The sequence below is a fragment of the Oncorhynchus nerka genome, linkage group LG13 (assembly GCF_034236695.1).
Source record: "Oncorhynchus nerka isolate Pitt River linkage group LG13, Oner_Uvic_2.0, whole genome shotgun sequence".
Classification (NCBI taxonomy): Eukaryota; Metazoa; Chordata; class Actinopteri; order Salmoniformes; family Salmonidae; genus Oncorhynchus; species Oncorhynchus nerka.
Window position 1 is genome coordinate 23660457 of NC_088408.1, and position 26653 is coordinate 23687109.

General features: G+C 45.2%; 1 protein-coding gene and 1 non-coding gene across 2 annotated transcripts in view; both read left to right on the forward strand.

The window, feature by feature from the left end:
- LOC115139223 (kelch-like protein 29) overlaps positions 1–26653 on the forward strand; it is a 436865-nt gene that overhangs the window by 388814 nt on the left and 21398 nt on the right. The window contains 2 exon segments of the mRNA XM_029676375.2: positions 9253–9435; positions 10487–10667. Coding sequence (XP_029532235.2) covers positions 9253–9435; positions 10487–10667 — 364 coding nt within the window.
- Positions 12811–12884, forward strand: trnaa-ugc (transfer RNA alanine (anticodon UGC)). The gene has a single exon. It is a non-coding gene; the product is annotated as a tRNA-Ala (tRNA).

A 26653-nucleotide genomic window follows, 5' to 3' on the forward strand; every position in this document is an offset into this window, starting at 1 on the left:
AGGGATGGCCAACCCTCCACCTGGAAAGAGATTTAGCTAAAGGATGAAATATAAACCAGGGATGGCCAACCCTCCACCTGGAAAGAGATTTAGCTAAAGGATGAAATATAAACCAGGGATGGCCAACCCTCCACCTGGAAAGAGATTTAGCTAAAGGATGAAATGTAAACCAGGGATGGCCAACCCTCCACCTGGAAAGAGATTTAGCTAAAGGATGAAATGTAAACCAGGGATTGCCAACCCTCCACCTGGAAAGAGATTTAGCTAAAGGATGAAATATAAACCAGGGATGGCCAACCCTCCACCTGGAAAGAGATTTAGCTAAAGGATGAAATATAAACCAGGGATGGCCAACCCTCCACCTGGAAAGAGATTTAGCTAAAGGATGAAATATAAACCAGGGATTGCCAACCCTCCACCTGGAAAGAGATTTAGCTAAAGGATGAAATATAAACCAGGGATTGCCAACCCTCCACCTGGAAAGAGATTTAGCTAAAGGATGAAATATAAACCAGGGATGGCCAACCCTCCACCTGGAAAGCTTTTTTTCTTCCGGCTTTTTATCAGCTGCTCATCAGGGCCTTGGTTATGAGGTGTTAGAGCAGGGCTGCAGCAAAACTATGCAGACCCAGTAGCTCTCCAGGAGGAAGGTCATCTTAAAACAGTAATAGTCAATAAGTAGAAACGCACTCAGTGGAGAGAGTAGCCTGCAAGTCCAGAATAGTGAAGATATTGGGAAGACTGTATAACGACTGAAACACGCGTCCTACATTTAGAATGGTGACATCTGATTCAGACCTCTGGTCCACCTTGGCCCTTTGGGGAAGAGACATGAGGCACCACTGAGACAGAAATGAGAACTTCACAAGAGCACAGGGAAGAGCATAAGATCATATGCTATTCAATCTCTATTGCCTTTCGTCTGAAGCACAGCTCTAATTCACACACTGTCTTGACTAGAGCCCTGTTTCAGCCAATATAATTTATTTCTCATTTATTTTTTTTGTCACCTCCACTCCAGCCATTCGCTTGGGAGATGGTACTTGAAACGTGTGATTTTGGATGGCAATTATAGGGTTTGTTATTTTGGATATTTGTGACTCTCAACCTCTTTCTTATGTAGCAACATTTGAATTTCTGTTTTTTATGTTGGATGAAAGTAGAGACTCAGAGCTACAAAATGGTTTATCATACACTGAATGTGAGGAACAATGGGGAAGTAATTCTGCTTTGAAAGTTGATCGACTTGTACCTCCCTTTTTGAGAAAACCGTCTTTCACTGTTTTGGTACTACTATTGGAGAGCCCTCTTTGTCTACACCCATTCAACATTGTTCACACCCTCTTAAGCCTTAGCCCCACCTATCTCTTTAAGGGTTGATCTAACCGTTAGTACATAAATAGCCAGCTTCTATACATCTGAGAGCTTCTATCTGTGGTTTCGCGTTCAGAGCACACACTGGACGCTCTGGCCAATAAGTAGGGCCGTTCCGAAAGCTCTGACCTCACAACACAGTCAAGCACCCAAGCTAACTGGCAAACATTGGCTAGCTACTTCCAGACACATAATGAGAGAACACCCCACTCTGACCATTTTACTCGCCCTAGGAGAGCTGATTAGGATTTTTTGAAATTATCCAGAGCGTTGGTGACTAACTGTGCTGCTGGCAAAAAATGTAATTACGCTTTTTTACCGACACCGGACATATTCAACGGGTGTTGAGCATTCAAAAATGCATCACTTATGCTCCGCTCTGGCACACTAAGACAAGTATTTTAAGAAATGTAGCTAGATAGCAAGCTAGGCAAACAACGAATCCCAACGCATGATGTAATGTTAGTTAGCAAGCCAGCCAGCTAATATTATCTAGCTAACAGTTCACTTTAACTTGAAATAAAAATACTTTGTAAAAATTAGAATGCAATCTTTTGTTAAGATGTAGCTAGCTAGCTAAACAATGGACCATAATCACAACTCATGACGCATGAATCTGCAGGTAGCTAACCAACCCGGTTCTATAGCTATAACTACTCAAGCAAATGTCTGAGATAGCTACTAAGAATAAGATCATACATGTAATGTTAGCTAGTGACCCAGCCAGCTAACGTTAGCTAGCTAACAGTACACTAGAAACGTGTAATATCTGAAAATCTTACCAGTATATATCATGGTTGGATGTGTCTCCTGTCTGATGCTATGCATGGTCGCCTTAGTTTGACGATGTAATCCAGACGGGTGTTTTCTCCATCTCCTTAGCTATCGTACTCAAATTCCACTGATTTCAAAACTCGGTCCTCCAGAAAGTGGAGAGCATACACAACTTTAGCTAGTGAGCCAGCCAGCTAACATTAGCTAGCTAACAGTACACTTTAACTTGACTGTAGGTTTATGCAGTTTTACTACACAATCCTTTTTTTTTTTTTTTTTTTTTCATCCACGTTAAACACGATTACCCAAACATACTGACCAGCTCCAATAGACTGACACGTGCTTTATGGTAAACCAATCTGAACTCATCTCTCGGCATGTCCAGCCCACTCATTATCTCAGGCGATCATGGCTAGCGGGAAGGTTGCTTTCTTTTTCTGTGGCTAAACAAACTGGGCTTGTAATTTAACAATTGTATTTGTATTTACAAATGGCACACAAGTTTGACATTAAGGCACATAAAAGTTGACATGTTTGAAAAGACATTTCTGCCAAAAATGCATTTAGCGAAAACAGTTTTTTAAAACAGCTCTCCTGTGAAGTCGTGACTTGCGACATACGCCTAGTTTCCTGAATCGAGTCACATTTGTGTGCAAGCGGCATGCTTGTGTAAGTGTCCAGTGCCTCGTTTGAGTGATTATTCAGGCTGGTTTGTTTTAAAGAACCAATGTAATGTGAGATTACTTTGTGTTACTCTAAAGAGGAATGCAGCATGGTCCTTGAATGGCTGAGTCACACACACACTATGAAGCCAAAGCTTGCGAAATTTCCATAATATCTCTTTCCTTGTAATGTGGAAAGATGTAGTAGAGCGTCAAATAAAAGATTTAGGTGGAGATGTTTGTTTCTCGTCTTATTGGTGAAATGTTGAACAAGTACATAAATATCAAATCATACATTAAAATGGTAGTGTGACCTCTGGTCTAAATACGTCCAGTGAATATAAAACCCATGGCTGTTGGCATGACGACACAGCTTTCTGACCACTTACCAGAGAATCAAGTTAAGCCATGGTGTTGCATGGAGGTGGAGGATGGATACTGGCTGGCTGACTGACTTAACTCAGTATCTACCCAGAGCTAGAATATGCAGTTTTCCCACACCACACATACATGCACACAGACCAAATCTGCACATGCAATGATTTTCACATTAGCAGCCTGGATGAGTGTGAGATTGTATGAATCTGAATCTGTGGGTAGTCTTAGGTAGGTCAAAAGGTCACATTTGGCATGGACTGTGTTTCGACAGTGCGTGCAAGCGTGTGTGTGGGCTGGCAGAGCGCCTGCTAGTGCCGAGTCCCTGTCCCATTGTGACTGTCACTCAACCTGGCTAGTCCCCTCACAGCAGGGCACAAACACACACACCATGTGAATACCCTTAGAGCTCACACATTGACTCAAACACACACTACCTGATTCTATGCCAGAATACTCTCACAGCTGGGGCCACACACTCTGAGGCCCCTGGCCTCCTGATCCTCACCATACCAAATTACCCCTCTGGGAGAGAGACCATAAGGTTAGAGAGGGAGGAGATGGAGTGATTGGCCGGAGAGGAAAAGGTGAGTGGGTTTTAGTGATAGGCTGAGGTATGAGTGAGATTAAGGGGAAAAAGAGGGTCCAAGAAGACGAGTGCAATGGGAGAGAACAAGATTGAACTGAGTAAAGAAATATAAGAGATTGAGATGTGGGAGAAGATGAAATAACAACTACAACAGGAAGCAGGGCTGAGGTGAGAGGGATAGATGGAGAGAGCAGGGTTTACAACAGGAAGCAGGGCTGAGGTGAGAGGGATAGACAGAGAGCAGGGTTTACAACAGGAAGCAGGGCTGAGGTGAGAGGGATAGACGGAGAGAGCAGGGTTTACAACAGGAAGCAGGGCTGAGGTGAGAGGGATAGACAGAGAGCAGGGTTTACAACAGGAAGCAGGGCTGTGGTGAGAGGGAAAGACGGTGAGAGCAGGGTTTACAACAGGAAGCAGGGCTGAGGTGAGAGGGATAGACGGAGAGAGCAGGGTTTACAACAGGAAGCAGGGCTGAGGTGAGAGGGATAGACGGAGAGAGCAGGGTTTACAACAGGAAGCAGGGCTGAGGTGAGAGGGATAGACGGAGAGAGCAGGGTTTACAACAGGAAGCAGGGCTGAGGTGAGAGGGATAGACGGAGAGAGCAGAGTTTACAACAGGAAGCAGGGCTGAGGTGAGAGGGATAGACGGAGAGAGCAGGGTTTACAACAGGAAGCAGGGCTGAGGTGAGAGGGATAGACAGAGAGCAGGGTTTACAACAGGAAGCAGGGCTGAGGTGAGAGGGATAGACTGAGAGAGCAGGGTTTACAACAGGAAGCAGGGCTGTGGTGAGAGGGATAGACGGAGAGAGCAGGGTTTACAACAGGAAGCAGGGCTGAGGTGAGAGGGATAGACGGAGAGAGCAGGGTTTACAACAGGAAGCAGGGCTGAGGTGAGAGGGATAGACGGAGAGAGCAGGGTTTACAACAGGAAGCAGGGCTGAGGTGAGAGGGATAGACAGAGAGAGCAGGGTTTACAACAGGAAGCAGGGCTGAGGTGAGAGGGATAGACAGAGAGAGCAGGGTTTACAACAGGAAGCAGGGCTGAGGTGAGAGGGATAGACAGAGAGCAGGGTTTACAACAGGAAGCAGGGCTGAGGTGAGAGGGATAGACTGAGAGAGCAGGGTTTACAACAGGAAGCAGGGCTGAGGTGAGAGGGATAGACAGAGAGCAGGGTTTACAACAGGAAGCAGGGCTGTGGTGAGAGGGATAGACGGAGAGAGCAGGGTTTACAACAGGAAGCAGGGCTGAGGTGAGAGGGATAGACAGAGAGAGCAGGGTTTACAACAGGAAGCAGGGCTGAGGTGAGAGGGATAGACGGAGAGAGCAGGGTTTAGCCGTTGGGTAAAAAGAGGAAGGGTCAGAGTAGGGAGTAGAACAAGGAGAAACGGAGAACGCAGAGAGGAGAGGTACAGACGGAGCTGTATTTTCTGTCAAATTGTGAAAGATATTTAGTCATAGAAATACAATCTTACACAAAATTAGAAGATAAATGTGAACCTAAACGATTAACCTAAATACATCTCTAAATAAAAATACTGTGTTTTAGCCTCCTGTCACAACCTAAGTGAAAAACTGTCATTAATATTTGACTTTTTGTTCTGTTCTGGCTTTTCCATACTGCTACTAGTCATTACTATGCCTTTTCTAGAAGTCAGGTTAAACCTAGTACCAGTATTAATTGTATTTTTACAATTCTCTATTATTATTATTATTATTGGTTGTGATTGCTGTTAATATTATTACCACTGAACATGTTCATTATTTTTTATTAACAGTCTAGTATATTCCTGTACAGTGCTCTTGTTGGACCATTGTTGTCATGTTTACTTTGACAATGTAAGGGTTTTGCTTTCCATGTCAATAAAGTAGATTGAATTAAATTGAATTGAGAAAGTGGGCGATAGAGGGAACGTTTTGAATAGGGGAAACTGGACTGGTGCAGGAAAGGTGTGTGTGTACAGGAAATGAAAGCTCCCGAGTGACATTTGTGTGTAAGAATCTATGGCGTGTGGAGGAGGAACCCTTACTTAGTCCTGCTGTGATGTAAATGACAGGGTGTGTGTGTGTGTGTGAACAGTAGGGAGCAGGCTGGTGTCAGGGATAGGAGTCATTAGGAGGTAGTGGCTGTGGTGTGTGTTCCATCGAAGCTAGGCTCAGCAGGTTCTCGCCCCTCCTCCTTTCCTCTCATGGTCACGACACGGTAGAGAACACATGCTGTCAGCATCTCAGTTATCTCTCCATCCCTCCATACATCCTTCCTCTTCCCCCACTGTTTCAGCAGCTGAATGACATCAGCCCCTGTGTGGATCTGTTGTCAAGGAGAATGTACTGCATGCTCACACGTCTCTAGCAGCTCTACCCGTGATGTGATGTGATCCAACACTGGCTGTATTCACCTTCACCCTGGCTGTCTCACAACCCCCAGAGGACGTTTTGGTTCCATGTTTGTATATGCTACGTATGAACAGTTTCTAGTTACTCTAACAGAGGACAGAGGCGGAGATATGGAGCAAGAGAGAGCCAAGGACAAAGACTGGTAGGAAGAGAGGCAGAGAAAATAAATAACATTCATTCTGTTTTATTTCCACTTCCCTAACAAGTGGAGAAGTGTCTCTGTTTGACCTTTAAGAGCAGGTGACAGGGTTCAAGAGGCATCCCACCTCCCATCCAGATGTCATGTTCACTAACAAAAACATTCTGCAATTGAAAAATAAAAAGATGAGTCGCTTATCTTGGCAGTTACTCCACCATCCCTGGTGTATGTATGAACCTTCCGGTTGTTATAATGCATGATGATGTAGAGAGAACAAGGATCTAAACACACATGCATTCAACCAACACATTATGTATGTTTCTTGTATATGTTCTGTGTCGAGATACATGGTTGGCATTTACCTCAGGACTGAGAATCACACGTTCAGCAATATTGTACTGTATATGAGCAGTATGTCAGCTGAAGTTGTTCTGTAGTTGTTACCTGATGGTTGTGCTGTTGCCACTCTGAATACCACTGCACTGAGGTAAATATTTTTATACTGCTCTCATCTTCCTATATATTGTCACTATTCCTCTGCTTTAATAGTCAGTCAGTGTTCAGTCACCCATATATCTGTAGTTACATTGGCAGCACATATTCATATTTGGTAAAGCTCTAGCACGTTTGTGGCCCATTTTTGTGATTAAACTGCTTCTTCTTTGGAAGAAGCAGTGCATGTTTCCAGCCATCCTATCCCAGTGTCAACATTTACCTCTTCTCTCTGCTCATCCCACTAAAGCCTTCTGTTCTCCTCTCCTTTTTTATCAAAAGCTCTCGCTGTATTTTAACAGCCCTGGAGAAAGACAGGAAGAGAGAAAATAAGGAAAGCTGGAGAGCAGCTTTAGTTAAGATGACCGCAGTGTTTAAAGGGATGTAAGGTGGTGAAGGAAAAAAAAGGAGTGGTGGAAGGTGGTTGTCAAGGGAACGAGGGTGGAGAAGGACTATTGAGCCAGCGGTTAGAATCCTAGCTATGGAATGATTGAGGAATAGATCTCTTTCCTTCTCTCTGGCTTTCCCTTTCTCCCTCCCTCTGTCAAACTGCTGTTGAGGCCTGGAGATGCATGTGGCAGACAGCCAGTGTGTTTGTTTTGGATCACTGGTGTTTTTATACAGCGTATGCTGCCACACAAACACACACGCAAACACACACACTACGCATCACTAGCATCTTTATACAGCGTATGCTGCCACGCGCAACCACAAACACACACACTACGCATCACTAGCATCTTTATACAGCGTATGCTGCCACACGCAACCACAAACACACACACTACGCATCACTAGCATCTTTATACAGTGTATGCTGCCACACGCAACCACAAACACACACACTACGTATCACTAGCATCTTTATACAGTGTATGCTGCCACACGCAACCACAAACACACACACTACGTATCACTAGCATCTTTATACAGTGTATGCTGCCACACGCAACCACAAACACACACACACTACGCATCACTAGCATCTTTATACAGCGTATGCTGCCACACGCAACCACAAACACACACACACTACGCATCACTAGCATCTTTATACAGCGTATGCTGCCACACGCAACCACAAACACACACACACTACGCATCACTTGCATCTTTATACAGCGTATGCTGCCACACGCAACCACAAACACACACACTACGTATCACTAGCATCTTTATACAGTGTATGCTGCCACACGCAACCACAAACACACACACACTACGCATCACTAGCATCTTTATACAGTGTATGCTGCCACACGCAACCACAAACACACACACGACGCATCACTAGCATCTTTATACAGCGTATGCCAACAGTGTGTGAGAGATGAGGCACCAGTAGTGTACTGAACACCATGGTTGAGCACTGAACATGGAGAGAATACTTATACTGGCTGAGAGAGCTCTGATCAAAACACACACACAGGTGGAGGTGCTGCTCTGAATTAGACGAGACCCAGAATTAAAATGCTGTTGTGTTTGCAGTGCTGCTGTTCTTGAATATCCACACATTGATTTAGCGTATTGATTTAGTAAGGGTTTGAGGCCATGCTGTGAGTCTCACTAGCACAGATAGAGAAGTGATGTGCATCTATGGGAATGGAGTAGAGGGGGTAGAAGAGGGTTGGGGGGGTAGAGATAGTGGGATAAAAGTATTTTTTGTGGCAATGGAGGGAGAGACTGAAGGAGGGAGGGAGAGAGAAAGACGGATGCAGACAGGAGAGTTATCTGTATGGGACTGGAGAGTAGAGAGCTGCTGCAGCCTAACAGATGGCAGAGAGAGCTGTCTAGATAATTGAGTTATATGTCCCACTTTACACATTACACTTTCCTGCACCAAGAGGAAACTTTGTCAGTTTGCATTTTGGTTTTGCATATCCCTGAGAGGCTATTGAATTGGAAATAACAATAAACAAGGCCTGCAGGCTGCTAAATTGGAAAAACATCTGAAGCCAAGTTTGGTGCTGTCTGTAGACCAATTAGAGCTATGTCCATCACCCAAAAGGAATTGTCCACAACCATAGTCCACAACGTTCCAAAATCCTGTTTTGTACGTGACAAACCTGGGCTTCCCACTTCCGAGGCTACAAAACCACAGCCCATGTAGGTTATTTCCCTCCATTTCTCCCCACACAAATGGACTAATTGTTAGTTACAAACAATGCTTGAACCCAACTATGTCACTAGTTCCTATGCTATTGCAGGATCCTAACTGTGCAATCACTATTTACATTTCATTGTAAATAAATACCACCAATTATTGCACCTGTACCTCTGACTCAGTCAACAGTTGCTGCTCCAAACCAACTAAATAGGCTGGGTGCTTTTATCAGTAACACTGCTCTGACGCACTCATTAAAAACAGCATCCTCACCGTATGATAGTTTCTGCAAACACTTGTTTAATGAGTTTCTCTGTCTCTCCCCCTCCCCTCCCTCTGTCCCTCTAGGTGTGGCAGAGGTGATAGTGTTAATCGGTGGTCGTCAGGCCATCAGTATGAACCAGCGCTCTCTGACGGCGGTGACATGTTTTAACCCTCAGAACAGTAAGTGGTTCCCATTGGCCAGCCTGCCCTTCTACGACAGAGAGTTCTTCAGCGTCATCTCAGCTGGGGACAACATCTACTTGTCAGGTAGGCTAACGACGTGGACCGTCACACACATAGAGTATATCTATATCTGTTTATCCATACATCCAGTGTAAAGTTTTAAAATTATATTCATATTATTGTTCCCCTATATTCCTCCAGAGGTCTCAGTTCTCTTCTCTGTACTATATTCCTCCAGAGGTCTCAGTTCTCTCCTCTGTACTATATTCCTCCAGAGGTCTGTTCTCTCCTCTACTGTATTCCTCCAGAGGTCTGTTCTCTGTTCTCTCCTCTGTACTATATTCCTCCAGAGGTCTGTTCTCTCCTCTACTGTATTCCTCCAGAGGTCTGTTCTCTGTTCTCTCCTCTGTACTATATTCCTCCAGAGGTCTCTGTTCTCTGTACTATATTCCTCCAGAGGTCTCGGTTCTCTGTTCTTTTCTCTGTACTATATTCCTCCAGAGGTCTCTGTTCTCGTCCAGTCTCTATGTGTGTACATCTCCTATACAGAGGTAGACCTTGACATTCGACTGTGGAAACAGAACACTAGAAATGCTAAGAGAGAATGTTCTCCCCTCTCTCATTTCCCATGGACCTGTCCTGTGTGTGTCTGTGGGGAGGCAGGTGCTCAGTGGGGAAATCATCAGTGTGCAGTAGTACTAACCAGGGCTGAGGACCCTGTGTTCCTCCAGATAATGGATTGAATGTCCGCTCTGTTTGCTGCTTTCATACCAAGCTAGGTAATGCATTGTAACAGTGAGGGGTAGAAATAAGGGTGAATATACAGGCATTTTGTCTTGGTGGTGCCTTGTTACATTTGCCCCAAGGTCATAACGATTCCAAAATGACTTATTGTAAACCAGTAAAAAAATAATCTATCTGGATATTTTTAACATTGGTTAAATTGTAAATGCATTTTATTTAGTCGGTGTTAGAGTCTGGTGTGATGGTAGCTGACGAGTGTGTGGTGTGTGTGTTTCAGGTGGGACAGAGTCGGGGGTGATGGTAGCTGACGTGTGTGTGGTGTGTGTGTTTCAGGTGGGACAGAGTCGGGGGTGATGGTAGCTGACGTGTGTATTTTATGTGTGTGTTTCAGGTGGGACAGAGTCGGGGGTGATGGTAGCTGACGTGTGGTGCTACATGTCTCTATTGGACAACTGGAATCTGATGTCCCGTATGACGGTGCCTCGCTGCAGACACAACAGTCTGGTCTACGATGGGAAACTCTATACCATCGGAGGTCTGGGTGTGTCAGGAAACCTGGACCATGTAGAGAGGTAGGACACTGACATGTGCCTATGGAAACAACTGATTAAGTGGCACAAGATTTGGATGCTGCTAGTGTAGCAGTAACGGAAGCTGTGCTAAAACATGTTTGCAGGTGCTCTGTTGGCTATACTTATATTGAAGTTATTTCATGAAGTGTCTTGTATGTTAGGTTACATGGACTAGCTTTTTCAATAGAGCCTTGTGCATAGATGTCCCTGGTTAGAAGGATGGCTATTGCCTGTATATCCCTGTGTGTGTAACTGTCCTGAGCTGTAAAGTCAAACTTGATAATTGATTAGTGGGTAAAATCCCTTTGATCAGAAAGCAACACTTCCATCCACGGAAGTGCAACAATGAGACTGAAGGGCCTATGAGGAGATGTGAATGGCTTGATCTTCTGCTGCTCTCCACACACGGTCTTGATGCTGGGCTGGGGAGATTAAATTGAGCAATCAAAATAACATTACAGAACGTAATGGGAACAGGCTGCTGCTGCTCATTACTGAACTGAATGGATCTCCCAAGCCTTTCTCAATGCAACGACACACACACACACACACTGTGAAGCCTCTCAACGCAACAACACGCACACTGTGAAGCTGCTCTCAATGCAACGACACACACACACAAACTGTGACGCCTCTCTCAACGCAACGACACACACACTGTGAAGCTGCTCTCAATGCAACGACACACACACACTGTGAAGCCTATCTCAAAGCAACAACACACACACACACCGTGAAGCTGCTCTCAACGCAACAACACAGATACAGACGACACTATCTCCATGTAACATCGATCCCTCAAATGGAATCATCTAATTTGATATGTCTCTGTAACGCTGCCACGCTGTGTCATTAAGGCTGTCTGGCTGGAATACTGAGTCCTGTAATGGAAACGCATTTGATTCCTCTGCCTCCAGTCGCAGCTTGTAATTACAGACCTAGCAGTGTATCTCAGCGTTTACAGCCAAACAAAGCAGTGATGTGTGTGCGCGTGTTCGGAGACCCGTGTCCATTATCTACAACGCTCTCTGTCTGAAACTGTCAAAAGGTTCTGTCTGTTATCGGGGCACTCAGATGAACCGGGAAAGCAGTGGTAGAGGGGCAACTATGTGTAAGGGGTTCAACAGAATACTATGAACTACTAATGGGTGTACAGAAACAGCAGGTGTGTCTTATCTGAGTGGTTGAAATATTGGTGGACGAAATGTTAGAATTTATGTGGGGGTGATGGCATATAGTAGGTGTTGCTGTGTTGGTTTTCACAGCGTGTGGACAGAAGTCTCCATGCTACAAGGCATGTAATTGCTCCCCAGGTGGCCAAGAGCTCCTTGTCTGAGGGATATTTATACTCCCTTGTAGCATGTGTGCGCGCACACACACACACACACTCAGCCATTCACACACCCAGTGTTGTTAAGCCATTTATAGTAATTTCCTTCCAGAATGGCTGGGCCAGCTAAGCACATGGATTTCTCATCAAAACAGCATTAAAACATGACAGGACTTTAACCTCAGCTCTCTAAAGATTTCTCACTGCCGTCTCACAGGTTGTCTTTCGTTTGCTCTCTAGCTGGACATATGGTAGTAGAGTAGGTCTGTCTGTTGGTGTACCGGGGTTTCCGTTATGAAAATGTGGTGCCCGACATTTGACCGGCAGAATTTTAATTTACCGGACATATCTGAAATGAGGGAATTAATATGGAGTTGGTCCCCCCCTTTGCTGCTATAACAGCCTCCACTCTTCGGGGAAGGCTTTCCACTAGATGTTGGAACATTGCTGCTATAACAGCCTCCACTCTTCTGGGAAGGCCTTCCACTAGATGTTGGAACATTGCTGCTATAACAGCCTCCACTCTTCGGGGAAGGCTTTCCACTAGATGTTGGAACATTGCTGCTATAACAGCCTCATCTCTTCTGGGAAGGCTTTCCACTACATGTTGGAACATTGCTGCGGGGACTTTCTTCCATACTACCATTAGTGAGGTTGGGCACTGATGTTGGGCGATTAGGCCTGGCTTGCAGTCGTCATTCCAATTCCACACCAATCTCTGTATGGACCTCACTTTATGCACGGGGGTGTTGTCATGCTGAAACAGGAAAGGGCCTTCTCCAAACTGTTGCCACAAAGTTGGAAGCACAGAATGTCCTGTGTGGCTTAGTTAGTAGAGCATGGCGCTTGCAACGCCAGGGTTGTGGGTTCGATTCCCACCGAGGACCAGTAGAAAAAAGTAGAATCGTCTAAAATATCATTGTATGCTGTAGTGATAAGATTTCCCTTCACTGCAAGGAAGGGTCCTAGCCCGAACCATGAAAATCAGCCCCAGACCATTATTCCTCCTCCACCAAACTATACTGTTGGCATTATTTCACAATGGGATTTTTTGTTTCCCGGGACAATAGACAGGTACCAAATGTTATTTATCGCCATGTACCTTTTTGTAGTGACGAAAGCCAGTTATTACCGGCGAACGGAAACCTTGACATGTACAGTAGGTCTGTCTGGTGGGACTGAACACCTCCCTCTGGATCCTGGACTTCCTGACAGGCCAAGCCCAGGTGGTGAGGGTAGGCAACATGACCTCCGCCACACTGACCCTTTACACAGGGGGACCCACAGGGGTGTGCGCTTAGTCCCCTCCTGTATTCCCTGTTTACGCAGGACTGTGTTGACATGTGCCACTAACACCAAGTTTTCCGACAAGACGATCATAGGCCCGATCACCAGCGACGATGAGACTGCCTACAGCAGGGGTGTCAAACTCATTTTATGGAGGGCCTAGTGTCTGCAGGTTTTTGTTTTTTGTTTTCAATTAAGACCTAGACAACCAGGTGGGGAGTTCATTACTAAATAGTGACCTTAATTCATAAATCAAAAACAAAGGTGGAGCCATTAGTAAACCCGCAGACGCTCAGCCCACCGTGGAATGAGTTTGATTCGTGGCCTATAGGGAGGAGGTCCGTGACCTGGCAGTGTGGTGCCCGAACAACAACCTCTCCCTCAACGTCAATAAGGACAAGGAGCTGATAGTGGACTACAGGGTGGCGAGCACACCCCCATCCACGTATACCTCTGCAACTCTGTTTATCATATATCCTGATACCCAGTCAACTTACCCCTGTACATATCTACCTCTATAATTCCAGTATCCCTACACATTGTAAATATGTTACTGTAACTGACCCTGTATATAAACTCAGCCAAAGAAAAAATTTCCCTTTTTCAGGACCCTGTCTTTCAAAGATAATTCGTAAAAATCCAAATAACTTCACAGATCTTCATTATAAAGGGTTTAAACACTGTTTCCATGCTTGTTCAATGAACCATAAACAATTAATGAACATGCACCTGTGGAACAGTCATTAAGACACTAACAGCTTACAGACAGTAGGCAATTAAAGGTCAGTTACTTAAACTTAGGACAGTAAAGAGGCCTTACTACTGACTCTGAAAAACACCAAAAGAAACATGCCCATGGTCCCTGCCCATCTGCGTGAACGTGCCTTAGGCATGCTGCAAGGAGGCATGAGGACTGCAGATGTGGCCAGGGCAATAAATTACGGTGTCTGTACTGTGAGATGCCTAAGACAGCGCTACAGGGCGACAGGACGGACAGCTGATTGCCCTCGCAATGGCACACCACGTGTAACAACACCTGCACAGGATCGGTACATCCGAACATAACACCTGCAGGACCGGTACAGGATGGCAACAACTGCCCTCGTTACACCAGGAAGGCACAATCCCTCCATCAGTGCTCAGACTGTCCGCAATAGGCTGAGAGGCTGGACTGGGGGCTTGTAGGCCTGTTGCAAGGCAGGTCCTCACCAGACATCACCGGCAACAATATCACCTATGGGCACAAACCCACCGTCGCTGGACCAGACAGGACTGGCAAAAAGTGCTCTTCACTGACGAGTTGCGGATTCGCGTTTATCGTCGGAATGAGCGTTACACCGAGGCCTGTACTCTGGAGTGGGATTGATTTGGAGGTGGAGGGTCCGTCATGGTCTGGGGCGGTGTGTCACAGCATCATCGGACTGAGCTTGTTGTCATTGCAGGCAATCTCAACACTGTGCGTTACAGGAAAGACATCCTCCTCCCTCATGTGGTACCCTTCCTGCAGGCTCATCCTGACATGACCCTCCAGCATGACAATGCCACCAGCCACACTGCTTGATCTTTGCGTGATTTCCTGCAAGACAGAAATGTAAGTGTTCTGCCATGGCCTGCGAAGAGCCCGGATCTCAATCCAGTTGAGCACGTCTGGGACCTGTTGGATCAGAGGTTGAGGACTAGGGCCATTTCACCCAACTTGCAGGTGCCGTGGTGGAAGAGTAGGGTAACATCTCACAGTAATAACTGGTAAATCTGGTGCAGTCCATGAGGAGGAGATTCACTGCAGTACTTAATGCAGCCGGTGGCCACACCAGATAGACTGTTATTTTTGATTTTTGACCCCCCCCCATTGTCATGGATTACTGCATTTTTGTGTTTAGAGTTGGCAAGAAAGGCATTTCACTGTACTTGTGCAAGAGACATTTAAAAACGTGAAACTTTACCAACATTTCTGTCTTTTGTCCTTCGCCAGCTCTCTACCCATGGTCATATTTTGGCTCTTCACAGCGTTATTTTGTAAGATGCAGTTTTGTTGCGTTTTTGTCAGCGGTCTATCTATCCATCTGTTGTTTGATATAGGACAATTCCACAGTAACAGAATGCTGTACAATTTCAAGAGGAAATAGTTATATGGTTTTTAAAGTGGGAAATCTGAGTTTCGGCATCAATCTGTTACCCATGGAATTGCCCTATAGTGATGTGTGATGTCATGTGTGCATGGCTGGTACAGTGTGCAGTTTGCCCAGCAGCAGCCTCACTGACTGGGCCTCTGCCCTGCAGGTCTACAGCCACACAGCCACAGTTGATTTGCCCACTCAGGCACTGATTGGCACGGCTGATTTGAGGTTTGTTTACAGGCGTCTGTGAGCGTCTGTGTGTGTCTGTGCGCGCACGTGTCTACACGTCTCCATCTCTGTCAAGGCCTTAGCCTCAACGCCTCCAGCCTGCCCTGCCTCATTTGTGGCCTGGCCGTCTATCTTGCTCTTGGTTTCACGGATCTTAACCGTGAAATTCTCCTACATTCACAATTATGTCCTCAATCAATCTGTCAGTCTGTCTCAGGGCTCCTACCTTTTTATACCAGCCCAGCAGGAGCACAGCAACAGTCTATAGAAAGCTGTCTCTGACTCACTCACATTATAACAGCTGTTCTACACACCCCTCTAGTGGATTAGGAATGACTGAAGTCAGTACACATACAGTGCATTCAGAAAGTATTCAGACACCTTCCACATTTTGTTACGTTACAGCCTTATTCTAAAATGCATTAAATGAAACATGCTCCTCGTCAATCTACACACAGTAACCCATAATGACAAAGCGAAAAAAGGTTTTTGGAAAGGCACACACCTGTCTGTATAACTTGGCAGTGCATGTCAGAGCAAACAAAAACCAGGCCATGAGGTCGAAGGAATTGTCCGTAAAGCTCCGAGAAAGGATTGTGTCAAGGCTTTGGAAGGGTATCAAAAAATGTCTGCAACATTGAAGGTCCCCAAGAACACAGTGACCTCAATCATTCTTGAGTGGAAGAAGTTTTGAACCACCAAGAGTCTTCCTAGAGCTGGCTGCCTGGCCAAACTGAGCAATCGGGCGGGAACGTCCATGGTCAGGGAGGTGACCAAGAACCAGATGGTCACTGATCAGTTCCAGAGTATCTCTGTGGAGATGGTTGTCCTTCTGGAAGGTTCTCCCATCTCTGCAGCACTCCACCAATCAGACCTTTATGGTAGAGTGGCAAGACAGAAGCCACCACTCAGTAAAAGGCACCTGACAGCTCGATTGGAGTTTGCCAAAAGGCACCTAAAGGACTCTCAGACCATGAACAACAAGATTCTCTGGCGTCACATCTGGAGGAAACCTGGCAACATCCCTACGGGGAAGCATGGTGGTGGCAGCATCATGCTGTGGGGATATTGTTCAGCAGCAGGGACTGGGAGACTAGATTGAGGGAAAGATGAATGGCGCAAAGGACAGATCCCTGATAAAAACCTGCTCCAAAGCACTCAGCCCCAGACTGAAGTAATAAGGTTTACCTTCCCACAGGACAATGACCCTAAGCACTTAGCCAGGACCACGCAGAAGTGGCTTTGGGACAAGTCTCTGAATGTCCTTGAGTCGCCTAGCCAGAGCCCGGACTTGAGCCCTATCGAACATCTCTGGGGAGACCTGACAATAGCTGTGCAGAGACGCTCCCCATCCAACCTGACAGGATCTGCAGAGCAGAATGGGATAAACTCTCCAAATACAGGCGTGCCAAGCTTTCAGCATAATACCCAAGAAGACTCGAGGTTGTAATCGCTGCCAAAGGTGCTTCAACAAAGAACTGTATTTATACATCTGCAAACACTTCTAAAATCCTGTTTTTGCTTTGTCATAATGGGGTATTGTGTGTAGATTGAGGGGGAAAAAACATTTTGAATCCATTTTAGAATAGGGGGTCTGAATTCTTTCAGAATACATTGTAGATTAGGAGCTGAAGACCCAAGGAAGAACCTACTCAAGGTGTCTGCAGCGGATAATGATCTTGATAAAATTCAGATAATTCTGTATCTGGGAGAGTTGGTGTCCAACTTAATGTTTGTGTGCCCAACTTGACATAGTCAAGGCAGATCCCTATCACTAGAAAATGAACAACAAAGTATTCTGTACATAGTGTAACCATAGATACCCGCTTGTGAGTTACAAGAGCACATGTTGAGCTGCTAGACAGCCTTATTGCTACATTCATTATGAATTAATGGAGTGTCAATGTCAAATGGTTTGGTTTTATTTATTGAACACTATGTACAGGCAGGTGTTTGTGCTAGGCACGTTCCATTACCACTTAATATTGCATCAAGATTGTTAACTAGCAACATGACTCAGTATTGCAGTATTGGTTAACATTCCTTACCTGAGTTGTGCTGCAGCCCAGTGAACAATACCTTAATACCTTAATACAGCGACACAGGGATATGGTGTCTAGTCTGGTACAGGGTTTTCCAGTTGTGGCCCTCCAGTGTGGGGAGCTGTGCTTCTGTGTGAGGAAGTTGTGTTGTTGGCAGCACTGATGTGTAGTTGTCTAGTTGTGGTTCTCTCAAACAGCCTTGGCATCGTCAGCCTTCTCCAATACATTGTGAAGTGGTTGTGGAGTGGTAGACTTTGCTCCGGCGTGGCCTTCTCCTCTGGGTCCGTGACAATTAAAATGTCATTGTGTGTGTGTGAGTACTTACGTTCTTGTGTGCGTCCATCGTTAAGTGTATTTGTGTTGGTTCTCTATGGTCCATTGAGGGAACGAGTGTTATGACTTCTGTTGGGTACAGCATATATTATGACAACATTTTGACGTTTTTGTTCATTTTGGTCTTCGGCTGTTCGTGCACACATCCCCCTTCGTCGGTCATTGGTCAACAGTAAGGATTCTTCAATGAAGTGTTTGTCATTCAATGATGACACGTTTTCATTTTTTCGCTTGAGGAATACTGCACCAAACATCTTAGATGTAAAATTGCGTGACTAAAATCTCTACAAAACTGTCAAAATTAATGACAGATTTCTTGTTTGATTATACACTGCTCAAAAAAATAAAGGGAACACATAAACAACCCAATGTAACTCCAAGTCAATCACACTTCTGTGAAATCAAACTGTCCACTTAGGAAGCAACACTGATTGACAATACATTTCACATGCTGTTGTGCAAATGGAATAGACAACAGGTGGAAATGATAGGCAATTTGCAAGACACCCCCAATAAAGGAGTGGTTCTGCAGGTGGTGACCACAGACCACTTCTCAGTTCCTATGCTTCCTGGCTGATGTTTTTGGTCACTTTTGAATGCTGGTGGTGCTTTCACTCTAGTGGTAGCATGAGACGGAGTCTACAACCCACACAAGTGGCTCAGGTAGTGCAGCTCATCCAGGATGACACATCAATGCGAGCTGTGGCAAGAAGGTTTGCTGTGTCTGTCAGCGTAGTGTCCAGAGCATGGAGGCGCTACCAGGAGACAGGCCAGTACATCAGGAGACGTGTAGGAGGGCAACAACCCAGCAGCAGGACCGCTACCTCCGCCTTTGTGCAAGGAGGAGCAGGAGGAGCACTGCCAGAAGAGCCCTGCAAAATGACCTCCAGCAGGCCACAAATGTGCATGTGTTTCTGACCGTTTGAGCAGACAGACTCCACGAGGGTGGTATGAGGGCCCGACGTCCACAGGTGGTGGTTGTGCTTACAGGGGAGGTCATACAAGCACGTGGAGGCCACACACACTACTGAGCCTCATTTTGACTTGTTTTAAGGACATTACATCAAAGTTGGATCAGCCTGTAGTGTGGTTTTCCACTTTAATTTTGAGTGTGACTCCAAATCCAGACCTCCATGGGTTGATAAATTTGATTTCCATTGATAATTTGTGTGTGATTTTGTTGTCAGCACATTCAACTATGCAAAGAAAAAGTATTTATTAAGAATATTTCATTCATTCAGATCTAGGATGTTATTTTAGTGTTCCCTTTATTTTTTTGAGCAGTGGATACACTAGCTACAGTGTCTCAAGATGGAAAAACAGTAACATCACAGAACAGTAAGCTAGATATTTCACCTTATGTAAAGCATTCGGTTGTCGTTTCCACTCACTTCCAAATATGGTGACGAGAGTAAGCACAGTGGGAGAAGATGGAACGAGATGGGTTTTGACCGAAGTTCTGCTAATTTTCTTATTGATGCAACATTCGATCTCCATATGGTAACGGAGTGGACTGCGTTTTGTGGACTTTACCCTTTTCCAAAGTGCAAGGGGCGAATTGAGTTATTGCGTACATGCACTTTACAGAGTAGGTATTCCCTAATGGGAATATGCCAATAAAAGCTAGAATGTGCCAATTGGATCTCACTAGCTCGTGCTTTGCTCTACCCACCTCATTGCTTGTTCTGCCCACTTCATTTGCTCTCATTGGAAACGACAGGCTCTGATCTGTCTTGGTTTAGTTATTCAAATCTTTGGTACTAGTTCTGCTTTATCTCATTTTTCAAGTGAAGCTCTTTTAATGGAATATACGAGCAAACTCATTCGCCGAACAGAAGCATGCGGACGCCTTTAGGCTGTTTACGCCTGTCCCTCTGTCCTCTGTCTCTCCTGTATAGAAGGCTCAGTCTCCACTCAGCCTGGCTGTAAAGTGGTTATATAGAAACTCCACTCAGCCTGGCTGTATAGTGGTTATATAGAAGCTCTCCTCAGTACTCAGCCTGGCTGTATAGTGGTTATATGGCTGTATAGTTGTTATATAGAAGCCCTCCTCAGTACTCAGCCTGGCTGTATAGTGGTTATATAGAAGCTCCACTCAGCCTGGCTGTATAGTGGTTATATAGAAGCCCTCCTCAGCCTGACTGTATAGTGGTTATATAGAAGCTCTCCTCAGTACTCAGCCTGGCTGTATAGTGGTTATATAGAAGCCCTCCTCAGCCTGACTGTATAGTGGTTATATAGAAGCTCTCCTCAGTACTCAGCCTGGCTGTATAGTGGTTATATAGAAGCTCCACTCAGTACTCAGCCTGGCTATATAGTGGTTATATAGAAGCTCCACTCAGTACTCAGCCTGGCTGTATAGTGGTTATATAGAATCTCTCCTGAGTACTCAGCCTGGCTGTATAGTGGTTATATGGAAGCTCCACTCAGTACTCAGCCTGGCTGTATAGTGGTTATATAGAAGCTCCACTCAGTACTCAGCCTGGCTGTATAGAGTTGTTGTGAGTGTAATCTTCTCCATTGTCTGCCTGCTCGGGGAAGCTGTTAAGCCACACTGGGAGATGCGCCCCCACTCATTCAACCCATTCTACACAGACACGCAGGTTCCCGTTCACCCTTTGCCCTACACACACACGGTAGATATACAAGTATGAATGATCCGTACACACACTCCCACTAACACTCATACATACACAGGCATAGACACAAATGCTCCTTGATGGGGTACCCATTCAGCGCTGAGAAAACCGCCTGCACTGCATCCCAACCCCCCCCCCCCCCCTCTCGTCTCCTAATGTGGCGTGTTGATGAGTTGTTTTCCTGTGCCTGTTTCTTTGCCTGGAGCTGGGAGAGGAGTGGGGGGTGTCCGGGCCTCTGTAGTCCCACGGCAGAGCTCTGTGGTGAGGTAAAGTTAGCTCCAGAACCCCTGCTGTGGAGGTCCCCCCCATGCAGAGCTAATCCTTAACTTCACAACCGTCTCCTACTGTGCTGTCAGGGCTCCAGCTAACCCCTTCCTGCTAACTCACCCTTCTTTCTCTACTTTCTTCAACTCCCATCACACCTTCTCTCTCTTGCTTCTTATTCTTTCACCCTTTCTCTTTTCACCCTCTCTTTTCTCATTATTTTTCATCCCTCTCTCTGCTGTGTAAATTGGTATGAAGGCCAATTCAGCCGACATCCACTCATCCTTCACTAATTATCAACTTATTATTTTGTGTCTGTGTGTTGACCCTGGGCTGTGCTTTGCCAGCTCTGCATGGGGGCTATCTGTGTCTCTTTGATTTAGTCTCCGGTGCCGGGAGAGAGGAAGAACGTCCTAAAGAGCCGAAGAATCATCCCTCTTTCTCTCCCTTCAACCCCCCCCTCTCCCTCTCAATCTTTCCCTTTATTTTTCTCACTCTCCCCCATCTTTCTCTATTTCTCTCTCCTGTTCTCCCGCTCTCTCCCCTCTTCTTTTACCTCTCTCTTTATATAGTATTGGGCTGCTGTAGGATACCTGACACCAGCTGCCCCCCTGTCACAGCGAGGGCCTGAGGAGTATGTGTGAGAAAGATGGAACATGCGCGTGTGTGTGCCCGAGGTTTCTGTAGGAGAGGATGATGAAACCGGGATGTCTGGGGAGGCCTGCTCGGTCCCTCATGTAGTTGGGGTTCCGGGTTACAGCCAGAGAAACAGGCAGGGTTAGGGCCTGGGGAGAGTTATTAGTGGAGGGGTAGAGGGACATAAGAGAGGAAGGGAAGTAATGCATGTGAAGATTGAGGCGTTGTGTGCGTGTCTTTTACAAGGCTGATGAACAACTAGCTGACGGTTTGGGTGATTTCCAGGTTTTACCAGCAGGCGAAATAATTTTTCTCTCTCTCCCTTACTAGATCCCCCTCCTTCTCTCTCCTATCCTCTTAACATTCTACAGAATATTAGAAATATCTCCAGGCTGGAAAAATAAGAAAGGATAGACTAAGCCCACAGGAAGAAAGAGACATTAATAATGTGTGTAGTTAATTAGGCACTACTGGGTAGTGTGGTAGCTTCTGGGCTGAAATGGGCCTTTCCTGCTGCTGTAGATGGATAACTGACCTTTACAGAGGAAAGCTGTGCTGCCAGATGATCTTAAAACACTCTCTGACACTGAGGGATGGCACCACTGCTGAGGACACTGTTTGTGTTTGCCTGCTTTTTCAGGTACATGTATCTCTCGTCTCAGGTCTGAAATAGCAAGGTGTGCGTACTAGTTTAGGTGTCCAGTGTACAGGTTAGTAAAGAAGTGTGTGTTCTGGTCTAGTGTGTGTACGTGCCGAGTGAGGATCAGTAATTAGTGTGTAACTTACTCCACAGCCAACACTGATGTCGCACGTCCTACTTGACGCCCCTGTCCAATTAAACTGGGATACTGTCTCTGACACACACACTCTCCGTCTCCAGTCCTCTCTTGACAGTGTTTCAAGGTGCCCTCTCACCAGTTTGAAATGAGTGTTATGGCTGGCGGAGGATGCAGAGCAGCAGCAAGGGTCTCCAGTGTGCTGTCACATCAATATAGACAGACTTCCATGTACAGGGCAGTGTGTAAATGAGTTTATTCTCAGGGATTATGGGTAAATCCGGGAGAGCCATTGTGGATGGTCTGAGATTAGATTAAGGTGTCTGGGCTCTGTGTGTGCGTGCTGCTTGTAGCTGTCTGTCCGTGCATGTGTGTGTTAGTGTCTGGTGTGTTCTGCTGGTTTGGTGCTACATGGATCACAGTATATACTGGCCTTGTTTACTTTGACAATAAAATGTGTTTTTCTCCTAAGGAGCGACTTAAACCATGCAATCAAAGCCAACAGGATCAAAGTGTGACAATAACCCTAGTATTGTCTATTCAGTAGGTCTTATTTATTTCCAATACATCTGGCAGGGCAATTAAAAGGACAGGATGTAATATCACTATCTTGGATGTTCTTTCCCTTCCTCCTGGTCTCTCCTGATCAAGTAATTAATGAGTCAGAAACACAGTTAGTTAGCAATGTGTGTCTTCAGCTGAAGTTAGTCCTTGGACACCAAAGTGAGACTGAGATTCTACCTTCACATGGTGATGAGACAACACGCTTTGACATGCAGAAACGCATAAAAAAACACATTTAGCATGATGGGGTGGGTGATTTCACATCGTAATTAGAAGCTGTCAGTATCACACACATCACACTACTGTTTTGTGGCTCTCAAGATCCTAGTGTCTTTATAGTAAAATCACAGGGGGACAACTGCTGCTCTAACTTGACCCCAGCATGAGAGAAATACAGGTGTGGAGAGATTGAAGGCACGGGCAGAAAGAAAGGCTTCCATACAGATGCCTCTCTCTCTTCCATCTGTCTTCACTCTCTTGTTAGGTCTGAGTCCAGTCCCAGATCACTGTTGTTTTTCCTCAGGACATATCATACAAGATCTTGTCATCGCTGCTGTAACAGACTGAGAGAGTCATTATCTGGACTGTAGCACGTTCTCTGCTAGTTCAGCAGAGGAGTGCGCAGAGGAAACACACACACACTGGTACCCATTTCAGACAGGCGGTGTCGTATGTTACCTGGAGAAAAATAAAAAAAAGGCACTATTTGTATGACCCCTTTTCAAACAGTCATTTATTTACCACTTATTTGCAGGTATACCCCTTTAATACATATCAGTGGGTAGCTAGACAATTGGGAGGGGTGTTATTAAACCATGTGGTCTGCAGCTTAAAACCGAGAACCATTCACACAGACCCGATAGCTGTATTTTGGTTAAAAGGTCTGAAAATGCAGGAATCATGACTGTCTTTAGAGGTGGCTCTTATTTTTCCATGGTTTTGGTCTGTGTATGAAAAGGATAATAAGACACACCATTAGCTAGCAAACCTCTATTAAACCCCATTCACCATGGCCTTACTCTCTTTTAGGCTGTCTGGGCTGCTATTGTTATGGTGAATAATAAACAGACTATCTGACGCAGGCTTGAAGTGGAACTGACAGCGTTTTAACTACTTTGCAGATATGAAAGAAACAATCATAATATCAGCCAAAAATATCAAATTCCCTGTTTATGCTACAAAACCAACTTCGGAATGCACTGTTTCAGTTTCAATGACACAATATTTGGTACAAAAACTGAGATATGGCTGGCTGGGAATGTCAATACAATGAGACATTTTAATGATCACAAGTCAGTCATAACGCGGCTAATAGGCTAACGTATCTATTTAAGTAGCTATTTAGCGAGCTAAAAACACTGAGCCTAACGTTAGCTAGCTGCTGGTAGGATGACATTGGAGGAATGGGTGAGTGGCAATCTTTTCCCCCCTCAATCGTTTGTTGGTGGCTACAGCCAGAGATGCAGGTGTCATTTGGATAGCTAGCAAGATTTCATAGCACTTTCGTCTGTGTGCCAGAGCGCAGAATATACGATGAATTTATGAATGCACAGCACCAGCTGAATATGACCCATGGCAGTAAACGTTGGCAACAATGTAATTCAATTGTTGCCCGCACCGCAGTTAGTCGCTAATGCTCTAGATAACATGTAAACAGCCTAACCAGCTCTGCTAGGGTTAGAAAAATGGTCAGTGAGGTGTCGAAGTAGCTAGCAAGCTAGCTAACTTATGCCAGTTAGCTTGGATGCTTGACTGGCTTTGTGAGGAATGCTCGGATCAACCCTACACTTTGGCCAGAGCGTTCCGTGTCAATAGTGCAGTGTGCGCTCAGAACACTAGAGCGCGAAACGCCCTGAATTTACAAACAGACAATTTGACAATGCTCTGAATGTATGAATGTAGAGTGCACTCTGATACACTGGAGGCAATTTACGAATACATCCTTAGTTGTCAATCAAATGTATTTGTCATTGATCAAATGGGCAGACAGGCAAGCTCCCATTCATTTGTCAACACGTGGGTTGGTTAGGACATGCATTGACAGGCAAGCTCCCATTCATTTGTCAACACGTGGGTTGGTTAGGACATGCATTGGCAGGCAAGCTCCCATTCATTTGTCAACACGTGGGTTGGTTAGGACATGCATTGGCAGGCAAGCTCCCATTCATTTGTCAACACGTGGGTTGGTTAGGACATGCATTGACAGGCAAGCTCCCATTCATTTGTCAACACGTGGGTTGGTTAGGACATGCATTGGCAGGCAAGCTCCCATTCATTTGTCAACACGTGGGTTGGTTAGGACATGCATTGGCAGGCAAGCTCCCATTCATTTGTCAACACGTGGGTTGGTTAGGACATGCATTGACAGGCAAGCTCCCATTCATTTGTCAACACGTGGGTTGGTTAGGACATGCATTGGCAGGCAAGCTCCCATTCATTTGTCAACACGTGGGTTGGTTAGGACATGCATTGGCAGGCAAGCTGCAGGCTACTATTCCCCATTTATCAGTGCAATTTTTGATGGCTGGAAAAGTTTGAGGATTTATCTAATGTTTCCTCGTTAGATTTTAGCTCATCTCGCTCTGGCTACCTTACCATGGTTGTTTGATCAATAGAACCGTAAAGTTCCCAAATGTAAGAGGACTCCCGTGGTGTTTACATATTTGTAGTAATCCATTCGTGTCTATTTTTTGGCAAATGATCTAATGATTTGAAGTCACTCTGGTGCTACTGCTTGTAAACACAGTCCAGTTCGAAGTGAATGATGGAAGGCCCATGTGGCAAATTGCTTATTTGCATAAATGCCTACTGTAGCTCTGTTGCTAAAATGCTGTCAGTTCCACTTTAAAAAAATGTTTAAAAAATGTATAATTAGGTACATGCAGCTTTCCGGGTCATATGTTGCTCTATAAGACTAAATAAACCCTTGCTCACCAGAATGTCATAAATCGATAGAATGAATGCTTCAATCGGTAGAGTTGTCGGTCATCTCAAATCAAATCAAATTTTATGTCACATACACATGGTTAGCAGATGTTAATGCGAGTGTAGCGAAATGCTTGTGCTTCTAGTTCCGACAATGCAGTAATAACCAACAAGTAATTTAACTAACAATTCCAAAACTACTGTCTTATACACAATGTAAGGGGATAAAGAATATGTACATAAGGATATATGAATGAGTGATGGTACAGAGCAGCATAGGCAAGATACAGTAGATGGTATCGAGTACAGTATATACATATGAGATGAGTATGTAAACAAAGTGGCATAGTTAAAGTGGCTAGCGATACATGTATTACATAAGGATGCAGTCGATGATGTAGAGTACAGTATATACGTATGCATATGAGATGAATAATGTAGGGGAAGTAACATTATATAAGGTAGCATTGTTTAAAGTGGCTAGTGATATATTTACATCAATTCCCATTATTAAAGTGGCTGGAGTTGAGTCAGTGTCAGTGTGTTGGCAGCAGCCACTCAATGTTAGTGGTGGCTGTTTAACAGTCTGATGGCCTTGAGATAGAAGCTGTTTTTCAGTCTCTCGGTCCCAGCTTTGATGCACCTGTACTGACCTCGCCTTCTGGATGATAGCGGGTTGAACAGGCATTGGCTCGGGTGGTTGATGTCCTTGATGATCTTTATGGCCTTCCTGTAACATCGGGTGGTGTAGGTGTCCTGGAGGGCAGGTAGTTTGCCCCCGGTGATGCGTTGTGCAGACCTCACTACCCTCTGGAGAGCCTTACGGTTGAGGGCGGAGCAGTTGC